The sequence below is a fragment of the Buceros rhinoceros genome, unplaced genomic scaffold (assembly GCF_000710305.1).
Source record: "Buceros rhinoceros silvestris isolate BGI_N320 unplaced genomic scaffold, ASM71030v1 scaffold9497, whole genome shotgun sequence".
In the NCBI taxonomy this organism is placed as follows: Eukaryota; Metazoa; Chordata; class Aves; order Bucerotiformes; family Bucerotidae; genus Buceros; species Buceros rhinoceros.
Genome location: NW_010422763.1, coordinates 18,171 through 32,061, shown reverse-complemented (window position 1 = coordinate 32,061; position 13,891 = coordinate 18,171). Strand labels below are relative to the sequence as shown.

Genomic DNA, 13,891 nt, shown 5'->3' with positions numbered 1-13,891 from the left:
AAACGTTACAGGTTGGGGGAAGAGTGTCTGGAAAGCTGCCTGGTGGGAAAGGATCTGGGGTGTTGGTTGACAGCCATGTGAATGTGAGCCAGCAGTGTGCCCAGGTGGCCAAGAAGGCCAACAGCATCCTGACTTGCATCAGCAGTAGTGTGGCCAGCAGGAGCAGGGAAGTGATTAACCTCCTGTACTTGGCACTGGTGAGGCCACACCTTGAGTACTGGGTTCAGTTTTGGCTCCCTCCCTACAAGAAGGACATTGAGGTGCTTGGGTGTGTCAAAGAAGGGCAACGAAGCTGGTGATGGGTCTAGAGAACAAGTCCTCTGAGAACTGGGTGAGGAAGCTGGGGTTATTTAGCCTGGAGAGAAAGAGGCTGAGGGGAGACCTCATTGCTCTCTACAACTGCCTGACAGGAGGTTGTAGTGAGGTGGGGGTCAGTCTCTTCTCCCAAGTAACAAGCAACAGGACAAGAGGAAATGGCCTCAAGTTGCACCACGGGAGGTTTAACTTGGATATTAGGAAAAATTTCTATATAGAAAGTGTTGTCTAGTCCTGGGACAGGCTGCCCAGGGAAGTGGTGATGGAGTTCCCAACCCTGGAGGTACTTTAAAGGTGTATAGATGTGGTGCTGAGGGCCATGGTTTAGTGGTGACCTGGCAGTGCTGGGTTGGAGGTTGGACTTGATGATCTTGAAGGTCTCTTCCAACCAAAATGATTCTATGAATTTTTTTTATCAGGGTATAAATATGATGCTTTTTTTCTTCATCTGCTCTCAAGAGCTAAAGTGAACTCTTTGCACTGAAGTTTTTAAAAATAATTTTACCTGGAGCACAGATCTGATGTAGAAAACAAGACTCTAAGCAGTTAAATGCAACATTTACAACAACCACCGACTTAAGCAGTGGTTCTGAGTGGGAACCGTGAAGCTTTGCAATGAAGCTGTGGCATGTTGTATCAGTGGGAAAGGTCTGGTTTTTTCTTTTTCCTCTTCTGTTACACTGTCTCTGACCTCTCAGCTCTTACATTCAAGAGAGGCCTATGGAAGTTCTTTCAGAGGACATTTTAGAAACTAAAATTGAAAACAAAAGTTAATACAGAATATCATGAGTCGAATAAACAGATTATTATGTTTTGTCATAAACAGTAAGTGATCTGTTTTCCCAGGAGTCCCTCCATGTTGCACAAATGACAAATTGCAGCTCTCTCCATAAGAGAGAGCTCCTACTTGTCCTCCTGTGAATGTACTTAACTCCTCCATTCTCCAGGTAGCCATAGCAGCCCAGTTGAATAACACACGTCTACTCTAATTCAAAGCAATGGGGCTTGTAGATTGTTATCAGGTGCAAAAAACCATTTTCTGTGCCCAGGTGCTTGACCATTTCCTAAACTGTATCAACCTAACAAAGTACTGCCTCTTTGAATAATCTTCTGAATATGTACACACAAGTATATGAGAAATACTTGATTCTGCTTTTAAAGGGTGACAGAGACCATCTGTCTTCCAGAAAAATGTTATCAAAATGCACGCAAGCTCCAAAAATTGTGTAAGATTTCTGGAGTTCAGAGGAGGAAAACATTCGTTTGATTGTTTGTTAGCTTTTCTCTGCTTTTGCATGGCAAAGAAATGGTTAAGGAGCTTCCCAGGAGTTGTAAAATAGGTTAGGTATTGTTTGTATTAGAATTAAGAAACTGATTCTTCTCAGAGGCGTGTGGCATAAGCATTTTGTTTATTTGCATTTGATTTTTCTATTTCATTCTCCGTTCTCCCTCCTTTCCAGTTTCTTGAGTAACAGTTGAAAGAGTCAATAGTATTCGTGCCTGATCGGTACACTTTGTACCACCTTGTGCTTTGTCAAGTTGAAGCTTCCTCTTTTTGCACAGATTTCTCATGCTATTACAGGAGAAAAAACCACTATTATACAGACTATTGTTCCTCATTCCCCAGCTGTTGCAAATAGCAGTTGGTCAGAAGGTCACAAGACAGGTGTGATGCCAGGAACTTTTAGTATGTTTTGAGAGAATGGATTTCAATCTTTAAATCCACCCAGTACTCAATTACTCACTTCATTTACATCTGGAATGCCCTTCAGTAGTTGATATTAATTAGGTTTCCTGAGTTTAGAGGTAACATAGAGGCAGTTGACTGTAAAAGAAATAGTTGTTTACCACAAGTGTTACTTCTGCAAACCTGAGGCGGAGAAGACCTGTTCCTGATCGTACAGGGAACTCCCCCACCACGGAGGTAATCCATTACTTTGTATTCTGCTTTCCTGTATAGCAGGCTAAAGGTGTTTATTCTAAACAGCAGGACACTTGTAATCAGGATAAAAACAGATCCTAAAGTTTGAAAATTACTTTGTTTTAAATAGCAGATGTATTTTCAACAGAAAGACTTTTGCAATTTTCTTCTAAAACATTGATATGGTGTCTGTGTTTTGATATTTCAGGGTGTTTCAGTTCATTTCAGAATACTTAAAGCTAGCCCATCCTCAAATATTTTGCTTAAAAAGAAAGGAGTCAAGCTCAGTTCTCTAAAGTCTTTAAGAATTTTCTTCCAACTTAAAATCTAAGGCAGTTTTTTGCAAATAATTATGGATATATGCATGTATCGAGGTTTTTCACTTAGTTATTCGTGAAAACAAACTTTCTTTAGATAGTGTTTAATGAAGTATAGACATCCAACCTGTTGACTACTCTACATCCATTCTCCTATTTCACTTCTGAAGTTTGAAATAGCATTGTGAAAATAATTCTTGACAAATATGACTGAAGCTATAACATCTGGGAAAAGTTAAACTGCAGCTTTTGTTTGTTTCATTTGATTCTTAAAGAACAGATATTTCCAGAAAATATCCCTTGGTGCTATCCTAATTTTCAGCAAACATTAAGATCATGCTTTCTTCTGCAGTTTTTCTGGATTTCAAGGATTTAAACTGAAGGAAGGAACGGGGACTTCAGTTCTCATTATGTCTTGTGTCAAGTGTTAATGTGTATTTCTTCTTTTTATTTTTTCTGAATGTTTCATGTAGTTAGGTTGCACAGAATGTTTCGTGCTTCTTCATTTTTCTTTATGTGAGTTAGTGATTATGATGTACCTGTTACTATTTTAATCTGTTTTCTGTTTAATTTAGAGTGACATATCCCAAACTGTTTTCATGGAAGAATTGTAAAAGTAGTGGAAAACGTCTTCCCCATTTCTCTCCATGGTCACACCTGAAAAACATTAGCTTTGATTCCTCAAGGTGCATTATGTAAATTAAACCTTTTATTTTGAATACCTCTTCATACCAGCCTAACCAGGAGTGATGCTGCAGCCACTCATCACCATTCCAGAATAAGCCCAACCCTATTCAGACATCCAGTTTCTTGGTACTTTGTTATCAAGCTTCAGTTCTTGCTAGGTTTACTTAGCAATTTTTTTTATTTCGGAAAAATTCCTGAAGATTCTTATCTTCTGTGTCCTCAAGTCTCTGAACTTTAAACTGAATTTAATATTTAACTGAATTTAAATATTTTTACACTCTGCAATCTTTAGAAGACTCATGCTGCAACTTTAGTGGATATGCTTCAAAGCGCTTGAAATCCTACCTCACTTTAGGAGTTGAAAAACCTGAAAATCACGTTTTTAAAATTCCTTTTCAAGAACTGAGTTGTAATAAGCCACTGACCTTATTCTTGTGTGTTTAAACACTACTGATAATGTTTCTTGGAGTCCACTTTTTTTTTTAGGAAAATAGGCAACCAGTCGGTTGATGAATATAATTAGCTTGTGGGTAAATGACCTTTCCCCACTGAAAGCAGCTAGATCTATCTGTGGCTAGACTGTCTTAGTCACCGTACCTCTTTGACATGACAGATTTTTGACAAGATGCTATATTGTATTAAATGCATTGTCAGTGAAGTGATGAAAATACATAGTTCTTTAAATACTTAATTGTACTACCCCAAGAGTATCAAGAAATGTATACACTCGTAAAGTTAATAATGCATATATATTTAGGTAAAATTCTTTATAAAATGTGTATTTGTGATGTGGTTTTTCCCAAGCTTTCCCCTAGAAACCTGTTATATCTTTGAATCCTTTTGACTTCTCATGCCAAATGAGTTAAGTATGAAATGGATAACAAATCGTTTGCGGTGCTCTGCCTGGTTGGAGATGCTGTGGTTTGGGTTTTGAGGGCAGAGAACATTTTGCTTTAACACTGCAAACTCCAGAATGCAAACTCCACCTTTTGGTTTCAATCCAAGCCTGATTCTCTGTAGAAATACTGGTTTGATATGGTGCTGCATGTAGCAAAGCTGATTAAATCTCTACTAGTATAATTTTATTCTGATTAGAAGATACCTTCTAATACTATGTATTAGTATCAGATCTTAAAAGAGAGATTTTCTTACCTTAAAGAAAACCTCTAAAAATAAATGCAAGTATAAATATGTAAACAGTGAAAACTTTGCTTTTCAAATGTATTTGTATTTGGAAATACTAAATATATAATATGCAGCCTCTTAGTAATAACATGCTTGATCAATTTGCAAGAAATAACTACACTGTGTGAATGCTTTGGGGAAAAACAGAGGGAGTGCCTTTGTAGACCTTAGCCTTTATTTGTTAAAGATTTGCCAGTAATTCCATATATGCTGGAAGCTAACATCTGGCATAGTGTATTGGAGTGGGAGCACCTGTTCAGCTTCTTAGGAGATGAAATGTCAATATAGTGATAAGGCTTTTAGTTTGAGTGGAAGCCTGGAGGTTTAAATTGACTGAATCATTTTAATAATAGAACAAAATACCTGGTGGTGATGGGGAGCAAAGGTGCAAAGATTAGCATCGTGAAAAAGATTGTGATGAAGAATTCCTATACTACAGTTTCTAATCACTAATAATTTTTGTATGGCTTTGCAAACCGATTATGTCCTGCTGTTAAGCAGTGAGCTGTGTAACAGTAAAGGCCAACTTTTGATACAGTGCAACTACTGCATGTTTTTTTGACTTTGCCAAAGATAAAATACATTGAGTAGATTGAATTGCTACCAGAAAGGACATTCTGATTCTTAATGAGAGTTCTATAAAACTTTGCTTAATGTAAAATAGTTGTGATAAGTGTTGTGGTGTTGTACTTTTAGAGCGTCCCATACCCTTTGATCACATGATGTATGACCACCTACAGAAATGGGGTCCGCGCAGGGAAGAAGTGAAATTTTTTCTTCGTCATGAAGAGTCACCAGCCGAAAGTAATGAACAGAGTAAGTATACTTTATCCTGTTTTCCCAGTGTTATTACCTAAATGTATTTAAAAGGCTTCTGAAGCGAGTTTAATTATTAGTTCTTTCAGTGAACTTCACATATGTAGTACAAGTGCCTCATACCAAAGCCATTTTGAACATTTTGAGGGTGATTGTTCTTTTGACTCCTGTTCTTTTTCAGTTGTCCAGAGAAAAGGCTCAGTAAACTAGTTTGCCTCCTTTAGAAACTAAAAACTGTTTTACAGGCATCACTGGCAGAGAACTCAGTGGCTTTATTTTCTCCATACTTCATGCAGGTGTATTTAACAGTGCTGATAATTCACACATTGAAAAATCGCTGGTCTGCTTGGTTCTACAGGCCAAGGTTTATATAAAACAGTGCTGTATTAAGTGGGGCTTTCTTAAAAGACTGGAATTAAAAAAAAGAAGGATTTCAGTTTTCTGATCTAACTAATAAAGACTGTACTTTATTTGAGAAGACTCTGAGATTGTCTATTATATACTTGGCTTCTTACATGTACTATATATATGTATTATATAATGGCGGTCAGACTGTCTGAAGGATAGGAAAGGTATCTGTAAATGACCTTTGGAGGTCCCTTCCAACCCAAACCATTCTATGTATGATTCAGTGAAGTGAGACGTATATTTGCATGCTGAGATTATCCTTAATCATTCAACTAATCTGACTGCTTCTAACAACCAAACTTCAAGTCTTGGATTAATCCTTACTGCTTTGAGCTGGAGTTTCTTCTTGTATTTCCAAGTGGTTCCTGGTTGGTTTAAATGACAGAAGTAGGAGGCCTAGTATCGTATTTTTGTATTAATTAGGTACTTTGTAAAATACTTGGTTGTCCTTTGGGCAATACAAATTTAAAGTATGTTAAGAGATTTAAGATACACCTGAAGCCACAGTGTTCCATGTACAAAGAAAATATTGCAAGGCTTTTTTCTGTGGATCAGTTTGTAGATTAAAGTTGTATATAAGGCATTAGTAAGGCTTCCAAATACTTTAAATTTGAAACTTCAGTAGACATGCTCAGTCCATTCCCTTTCATGACATCATTGCCTCAACACGAGTCAGGAAAGTACAGCTGCATATCTGGACTTTAACAGAGGAAGTTTGTGAGGTGTATGTTGTGTTATTTCTGCTGACTCCACTGCTTACAAAGAATAACCTAATAAAGAGTTGGAACTAACAGAGTAAAAATTAACTTGTAGAAGCTTTATATAAAAATTCTTGAAAAGAACAGAATCAAGAGTTGAAAACCATTTCTGCTGAAACCTGAACTTTGCACTAATACTTTGCTTTTAGGCGGACGTCAAGCGCAAAATCAAAGAAATGGCATAAATATACCTGTGGAGAAACGTGCAGAGAATGGGGTACGTAATAAATCCAGAAGCTTTTGGATCGATTCTATTCAACTGTTTGATGTTTCTAGTTTTTTCATGACACAGCCTCATATGTTAAAACATGAGAATTTATCTATGGGTTGGGATATTTTCAGATGCTGGTAGAAGACATTGTGTACCCCTCAGATCCACCTCTTTATGCATATGGTTCATTCCTACACTTTTTTTACTAAAATATTACTAGGTTTCTAATTTAAAATACATATTACATAGCATAGACAACCTGTTTAGTGGCATTAATGAATCCTGGCTTGAACATTCTCTCTTTTACAAGAAAATGTAGTGCATATCTTTCAAAGTTACCATGGCTTAAAAACCACCTACTTCTGAGCTGAAACTCACTTCTCTCTCTTCCCATCCTTAATACTGATGAAGACTCTGCAGAGCATATTCTGCTCTCGTTTGCTCAGGGCCCTTCTGCTGCCTTCACTGAGGTACTATAGCTATAGCTGACCTTTAAAGCATTTTTAAATTTCAGTAAAAACATTTGAGCTCACCAATTTGTAGTTGTTTTGTCTGTGAAGCGCTGCCTGTTTCCAAATACACATAGGACTCTTTCTCAGGGTAAAATAATGCTTAAAAAAGTTAAAAAGCAGACAAATCAGGTTTTTCAAGCTGAGATGTCTTAAAGAAAGAATGAACTAAAACATTTAAAATAATCATGCAGATTAAACACTTCTGTGCTTCCATATTGCCTGAAAATTGGCATCTAAAACTGACACGCACAAGTATGCGGCTACAAAGTTGTTCAGTCAGTTTTCAGCCCTTAGCAGTTTGTTTTGTATATGGCATGTGGGCCTAGTGGAAGGAATTTTTCTCTCTATTCAAAACAGTTAATCATGTATCGCTTTCTACGTTCCTTTTTTGTAGAGAACACTAGCTGATACCCTCTGCTGCAGGGATCCGTTTATCCTGCCTCCATTGTCATATTGACAATGTAGTGAGATCATAGCACTGTAATGTGCTGGGGGAACATAACTCTTTCCTGACCTCCCCGATCTATTGCTCTGTGTAGGCTGTAGCACATACACTCTGAGGTACAGCGTCTCTGATAGTAAGGACTGGCATGTGCAGCATGCCTTAACCTTACTTCTTGGCAGCACTGAAGCTTTTGATAACGTGGCTTTGTATTTAGTTCAATTTGCTGTTAATTTTATGGGTAAAGCTCAGACCTGGTAACTTGAATAACACTGCTATCTTTGTGCCATTTAGTATATATTAAAAAAAAAAACTGCAACAGTTTGGCCACAAAATAAAAATTTATTAGGGAACTGATCACTTTAAAATGGACTTTTACCAGGTTTAGAAAATCATTAAAACACAAGAAAGACTAAAACCTAAATGTAAATTGTGGTGGGGTTTATGCCAAAATTGATACAAATTAGGTTTTGAAAGTGTATAAAACTGTGGATTTTTTTTTTTTCTTTCTTTTTTCAGTTGTGCCAAGTTTTAAATCAGAGGGGGAGGGGAAAAAGAGGTGGCTTCAGGATCAAGGATTTAATCAGCTTACACTTACGTAATGCATTAGGCTTATTCATTGTTACTGGCATGCTGAATGTTAGACTAGCCCTAAAATCAATACAAACCAGTGGAACATTGAAGACAGATCAAATCTTACCAAATATTCTGCATTCAGGTACATATTTATTATTTGTGCTGCTTTAATGAAGAAATAACTGATTTTTACTTAATAGCTGGATAGAACTGAAAGTGTGATGTACCTAGAAAACTTTTAAGATTAGTATTTGCTTTAATATTTGAATCAATAGTCTCGGAAAAAATGATGGTCAATCTCTCTGGAATTCAGTTTGGATAATTCTATTAACTGGCATTTTTGTTGTACATAGTAGGAGTTTTTTGTGAAACTGTATGTGCTTGATCAGCAATTATTTAAATAATGGTTAGCTTAGAATCACATTATATAAATGCTTAAATTTCATTAGATTATCTTCCAACTACAGGTTTACTGTTAAAACCAGAATAGGCTAGGTCTCTTCAAACAGTGAAACATGCATCGTTCTAAAAAGAATACTTATCTGTAGTGCTTATCTGAGAGCTTGGCATTTTGCATGACCAAGTCTAAAGGAAAAACTGTAAGAGATTTTGCGAATTGACAAGTTCTTTTATTCCTGAGGTGACTTTTTGGGGTTTGCTTTTGTTTACAACTTTTCTTCTTGGAAGTGGAATTATGCTGTAATCAGGGCGTGATCTCTTTCTACACGAAGGTGTAGATACATGGAGATAAGACTTACATAACTAAACGTTTCCCTTTGCCAAGGAGATGGCACAGTGTCTCGAGGGATTCTCTTCTCTGAGAATATCTGCTCTTCCTCCTCTTCCTTTCTTTTGTGTGTGTAACTGAGTCTGTTGGATTTGAACACAAATTGTAACAAGAGAAATTCTAATTAAATATTGGGATGTTTTCCCAATGAGATGAACAGGCTGTCCGGAGTCTGGAATTTCTATCTAACCAAAGTCCTCTGAACTTCTCTGAGCAGGAGTTACTGAACTGGTGACTTCCAGAGGCTCCTTTCTACCTAAATGATTCTTTGATTCTGTGATCAGTGGCCATGAAACAGTGGTCATACAATGCTGGTTCTTGTTTGCTTCCAGCTATCCTAGCATGATCCATGCTTCGTTCATAGAATTAGCAGCAGTCTGGAAACAGGCAGAGCAAATGCAGTTGCAACCACTGGGGGTCAGTGGTAGACAGGAGAGGGCCTGGGGAGCCTCCCGTCGTGGTGCACTACTAGTCATCAGTAGGAAAAGTGGATCAGAGATGTACTTCATGGAAGTGCCAGAAAGAGGGCTGTCTGGATGATGACAGTTGTCCAGATGAAAAGGTAATCAGATAAGCGAGAAATTTCTTGGAGATGAGGAAGCAAGAAAGCAGGTGCAGCTCAGGAGAAGGATGTGGGGTACAGGAACATGATTGAAGTGTAATGGACTGAACAGAAGTTGATTAGTGTAATGAAAACAGTCTGTACATGAAGACAATACTCGTTTGCTGTAGTTGCTTGGCTTGAATTATTTTTCTACTTTATAATTTACTTGGAGAATAAAATGGTTTGTGGTCTCCTGTACCATTCTTTCTAAATTATTTTTGCTGTTTCTAATATTAAAATTGGTTGCCCAGTTTAGAGAGGCTGATACCAATAAGCTTTTTTCTTGACAGATATTACTGAAGCCTTTGACAAGAAATACAAAGTGGAACTGGATTTTATCTCTCACTATGAAATTTGTGTTAGCTTTAGTGTAGAGGAAGAATGTTTCACCATCATTTCAAACTGGAGAATCACACTCCTGTAGATTTTCTATGTCTTGAAGCTGTGACCAACAGATAAAGTTGAGAATTAAAGTTTTTGTGCTGATTAGTAACAGAATTGAGTGTCACTATTTCTGTTAAAGTGGCTCAAATCAGGCTGTTAGCAAAAATTTTACAATGGGTAGTCAACTGTTTTAGCATCAGGAGACTCTTATACTTTCATGCTGGAGGAATTGGTCAGGGAAACTCCATTAACAGATAGGTTTAAATTTCTACATATATGTACGTGTGAAGCAGTTTGTAATAGTACTGATTTAACTTAGGAGAGTAGATAGCCATCTGATGCAGTCAGTCTCTGCATCCAGTTCTGTCATGTCAGTAGTAAAGGTGCACTGCTTCTGAGTTCCTGTGGTACAGCTTGTCAAATCGTAGGCTTAGTTTAGATAGGTTTACATGTGATGCCAAAATCCTTGAGTAGAGTTCTATGTTGTCCATTAATTTTGATTTGATCTGTACAATTGTGACCAGATAAAATGGCATTAAACATCTAATACATGTTTTGTCATACAACAGTACAATTAACATTTTCTAAATGTCTTCTAAAAAGCATCTAATAGAAATTTCAGAGATGGTTTTACAAGTATACTTGAACATGCAAAATACTTAAAGGTTGCCTCAGCCTGTTGGGCAAAGAGATAACAAGTTTAACAGTGAGGGGAAAGGCAAACAAGTTAAGTTTTTAACAGAAATAGTAACCTCAAGGGATGAGAAACACATCACGTGTACATGCTTGAAGTTTCTTGTTTGAAATATTGAAGGATAAAGAGCTTAGTCTGGAATAGAAGTTGTTCTTCAAACCTGAGCTACAAATTCAATTTAATATAAGCCTGTGAGTATTAAGTACTTTCTGTTTGTAACATTTAACAATGTATTTGGAAGAGGCTGCCATTCGTGTAAGACAGGTCTTCATCAAATCGTTGAAAATGAACAAATAACTATGTCAGTGTTGGAAATCTAGATTCTTTCAGGGGTCTCATAGCAAAGTCTAAGCAAATAATTCCATTAGAAGGTGATAAAAAGAAATCCAGGCAAAAGGAAGGACTTCCAAAGGTTTCCTTAGATTTTCTTTTCTTTTTTTTTTCTTTGGTAGAATTACATATTCCTGTAGATTTCCTGGAATATTTTGACCATGTAAAAAACCTGGTAATTAGGTCAGATTCAAGTTTTCCTTAGCTTCAGCTACATCTTTATCTCTTGCTGTTGTTAAAGAGACAAAAATGATAGTATCTGCCACTTTTACCATCAGGGGTGTTCATTTTTCTAAGATGTGGATTCCTAAAATGATTTTTACCTGTCAGAAAGGGGAGCTGTGCTGCCCCTACAGCAGCCTTCTGTGCCATCAGATTTCTAGTACAAGCCCTGGGTCAGCTTAATAGAGTTTGGATTCTTCTCAGACTGGAACAGTTCTTCATTTAGTCTGTCTTAAGCATTTTCTAGGCAGCTTGCGGTATCTTGGTCTTCAAAAAATAGAAAAACTAATCAAAATAAAGGACTTAAGGGAGGAAGAAAAAAAAAAGAATTAGGAAGTAAAAAAAAAAAAAAAATTCCAGTCTGAAGCTAATTTTAATGCATACAAATGGCTTTTGAATTCTTGCTGGACTAGAAATCCCAGTCCCTTCAGACCTCAGTAAAGGATAATTATGTAGGGTAACATCTCTACAAGGCTAATAACTATGTGATCTCATAGAAGGAACTTTGGTGAAACTGTAGGGAATTCAAATGGTCCTGACCTCCTACCTCACTCTGAGGCCTCTTGTAAACTTTTTAGGCAGAATCACATCATTCTTGGATTTAGAATGTCATGAACACTGTTTTGACACATCCTGTGCAGTCTCAAATAGGTTTCAGTCCATAATGACAAAGTTAGTAGGTGCTTACATTTTATGAGAATAATTTGGTAAGTTTCATCACACTTACTCTGGTCATATTCCTATTATAATGTTAATTGTGATAGCATTACTTTATGACTAGTATTAGCTCTTAATATCTGAATTCGTTTGTTTAGAGGAGTCTAAAGATTGTTTGACTAATTTGGAACAGGAAACACTCTTGGAACACTGTGAAAGGACTGTGTTCCTCCATGTCTTCACCAGTATTTTGAATAATTTTTAATCTGTCACTCTGCATACCAAATATCTATCTAGATGTCTATGGCTATGACAGATCCAGTATACAGATTTGTAGTATACAGACACTTACACTCACTTGTACTATACAGACTTCGTAGTTCTGCTGCTCTTCCGGGCAAGGAACAAAGATGCGGTTTTCTAGTCTACACCATCTAACAGGTGGCTTCCGGTTCTGCAGAGGAGGAAAGACCTAAACTGCACTGTTTACTCAGTCTACACCTTTAGTTCCCACTTTCACAGGTCTGACTTTGCTTTTCCTCAGACACAGCTTTGCAGCTTTACAGCAGTGCTTAAGTTGCAGATGTCTGTGGAAGGGGGAGGATGAGCGCTCCTGTCCATTCGTTAGTTCAACCTATAACTATGGTATTTGTACTGTGAACACAGTAGCAATACGATTCACTCTGTTCCCTAGATTTCTAATTAAAAGAAGCATGTGGAGAATTGCCTGCAGTTGTCACTGCACATAGAGATCCTGAGTTGCTTGGCCCTTACATAAAGGTAGAATAGTTTAGAATAAGTAAGTGCTTCGGCTGACGCATAACATTATACACATTAGCTCATAAAGTAAATGGCACTTAAAGAGTTCATTTGTTATTTTTCATGAAGTATTGCTGTGCTTGCACAGTCCTTGCTCCAGCACTATAAACTTCAATGCCTTTTGTCACAGCTGTATGCTTTTGCAGTCATATTAGTATTGTTTTTAGTCAAGCCAAATGTTTTAATATTAAATTATTGTAAGGAGGATGGGTCTTGTTCTTTTCTTTATTTCCATAGTTCTTTACAGGAGACAGATTATGAAATTCACTGTGTCGGTGCAGAGCTCTTAAGAGCTTAAGAGTTTAGACTGTCTCTCTGAGAAGCTCTCAGTTCTGAGAGGGAGACTCTTCTGGTACTTTCAAGGCCAGCTATTCCTTCTCAGGCCATCTTTAGAGTTCTCTCTTTTGTGTAGCTGTGTCATCCGCAGATTAGTGTTTCTTCTCATCTTTTCCACAGTGTCTGTAGTTTTTTCTGGTGCAGCGTTTCTGTGTCCTCCTTTCTCTTGACACACCTTTCCATGTCCACTGACTGTTCATTTACTTTCCTGTCCGTCTAGCCTTTGGATACCTAGCGTACTTCTTTCCCACCCGTATGTTTTTCCTAGGCAAGTGAACCCTTCCATTTCTCTGTTGTCTCCGCAGCTGCCTCCAGATGCAATTGTTAGATTTGTTCCCCCTGCAGTCTTCCTCAGATCAAAGCAGAGAAAATGAAAGTCCCTCTGGCTAATTTGGGAACAAGGGAGTTGAACTTGTTTTTCTTCTCTTATTCCTCCTGGATGATCTTACTCTACAGCTCATACCTTTTCTTGCTTGCTAAAAATAAGCCTGTTCTTTATGCTGCTGGAATATTCACTGTATTTTGCTTGGACATACAGTTCTTCAGTGTCCTTATGGAGACCCATTTGGCTGGATCTCTTGTGTAAGTGCACTGAATCATGCTTGAATTACTTTCTTGAAAGAACGAAGAGAGGGTGAACTTGTATGTCATTTGTGAGTTTGAGAAGGTAAATTACAGCTTTTAATGGTTTTTATCTTCTAGAATATAATAATTTTTATATACATAAATTGTTAATGGGGTTTAGTATTTTCTTTAGTGTTTAGTATTTTAAAATCCTTAGGTTGAGGTTTTGACTTGCTGCAGTTTTCTCTGACTTGCAGTTTCTTGATTTATGCTATTACGCACATGCTTTAGCTTTATTCATCTTGTCACACGCAAGATTTAAGAAAAAGTTCAAGTATGTAGGGAA

At 37.2% G+C, this 13,891-nt stretch overlaps 1 protein-coding gene across 1 annotated transcript in view; it reads left to right on the top strand.

The window, feature by feature from the left end:
* Positions 1-13,891, top strand: part of LOC104496970 (apoptosis-stimulating of p53 protein 1-like) — a gene marked incomplete at its 3' end in the record, with an annotated part of 33,485 nt that overhangs the window by 3,207 nt on the left and 16,387 nt on the right. Inside the window, exons 2-3 of the mRNA XM_010140172.1 lie at positions 5,122-5,241; positions 6,557-6,624. Coding sequence (XP_010138474.1) covers positions 5,122-5,241; positions 6,557-6,624 — 188 coding nt within the window. The remainder of the gene's footprint in view (positions 1-5,121; positions 5,242-6,556; positions 6,625-13,891) is intronic.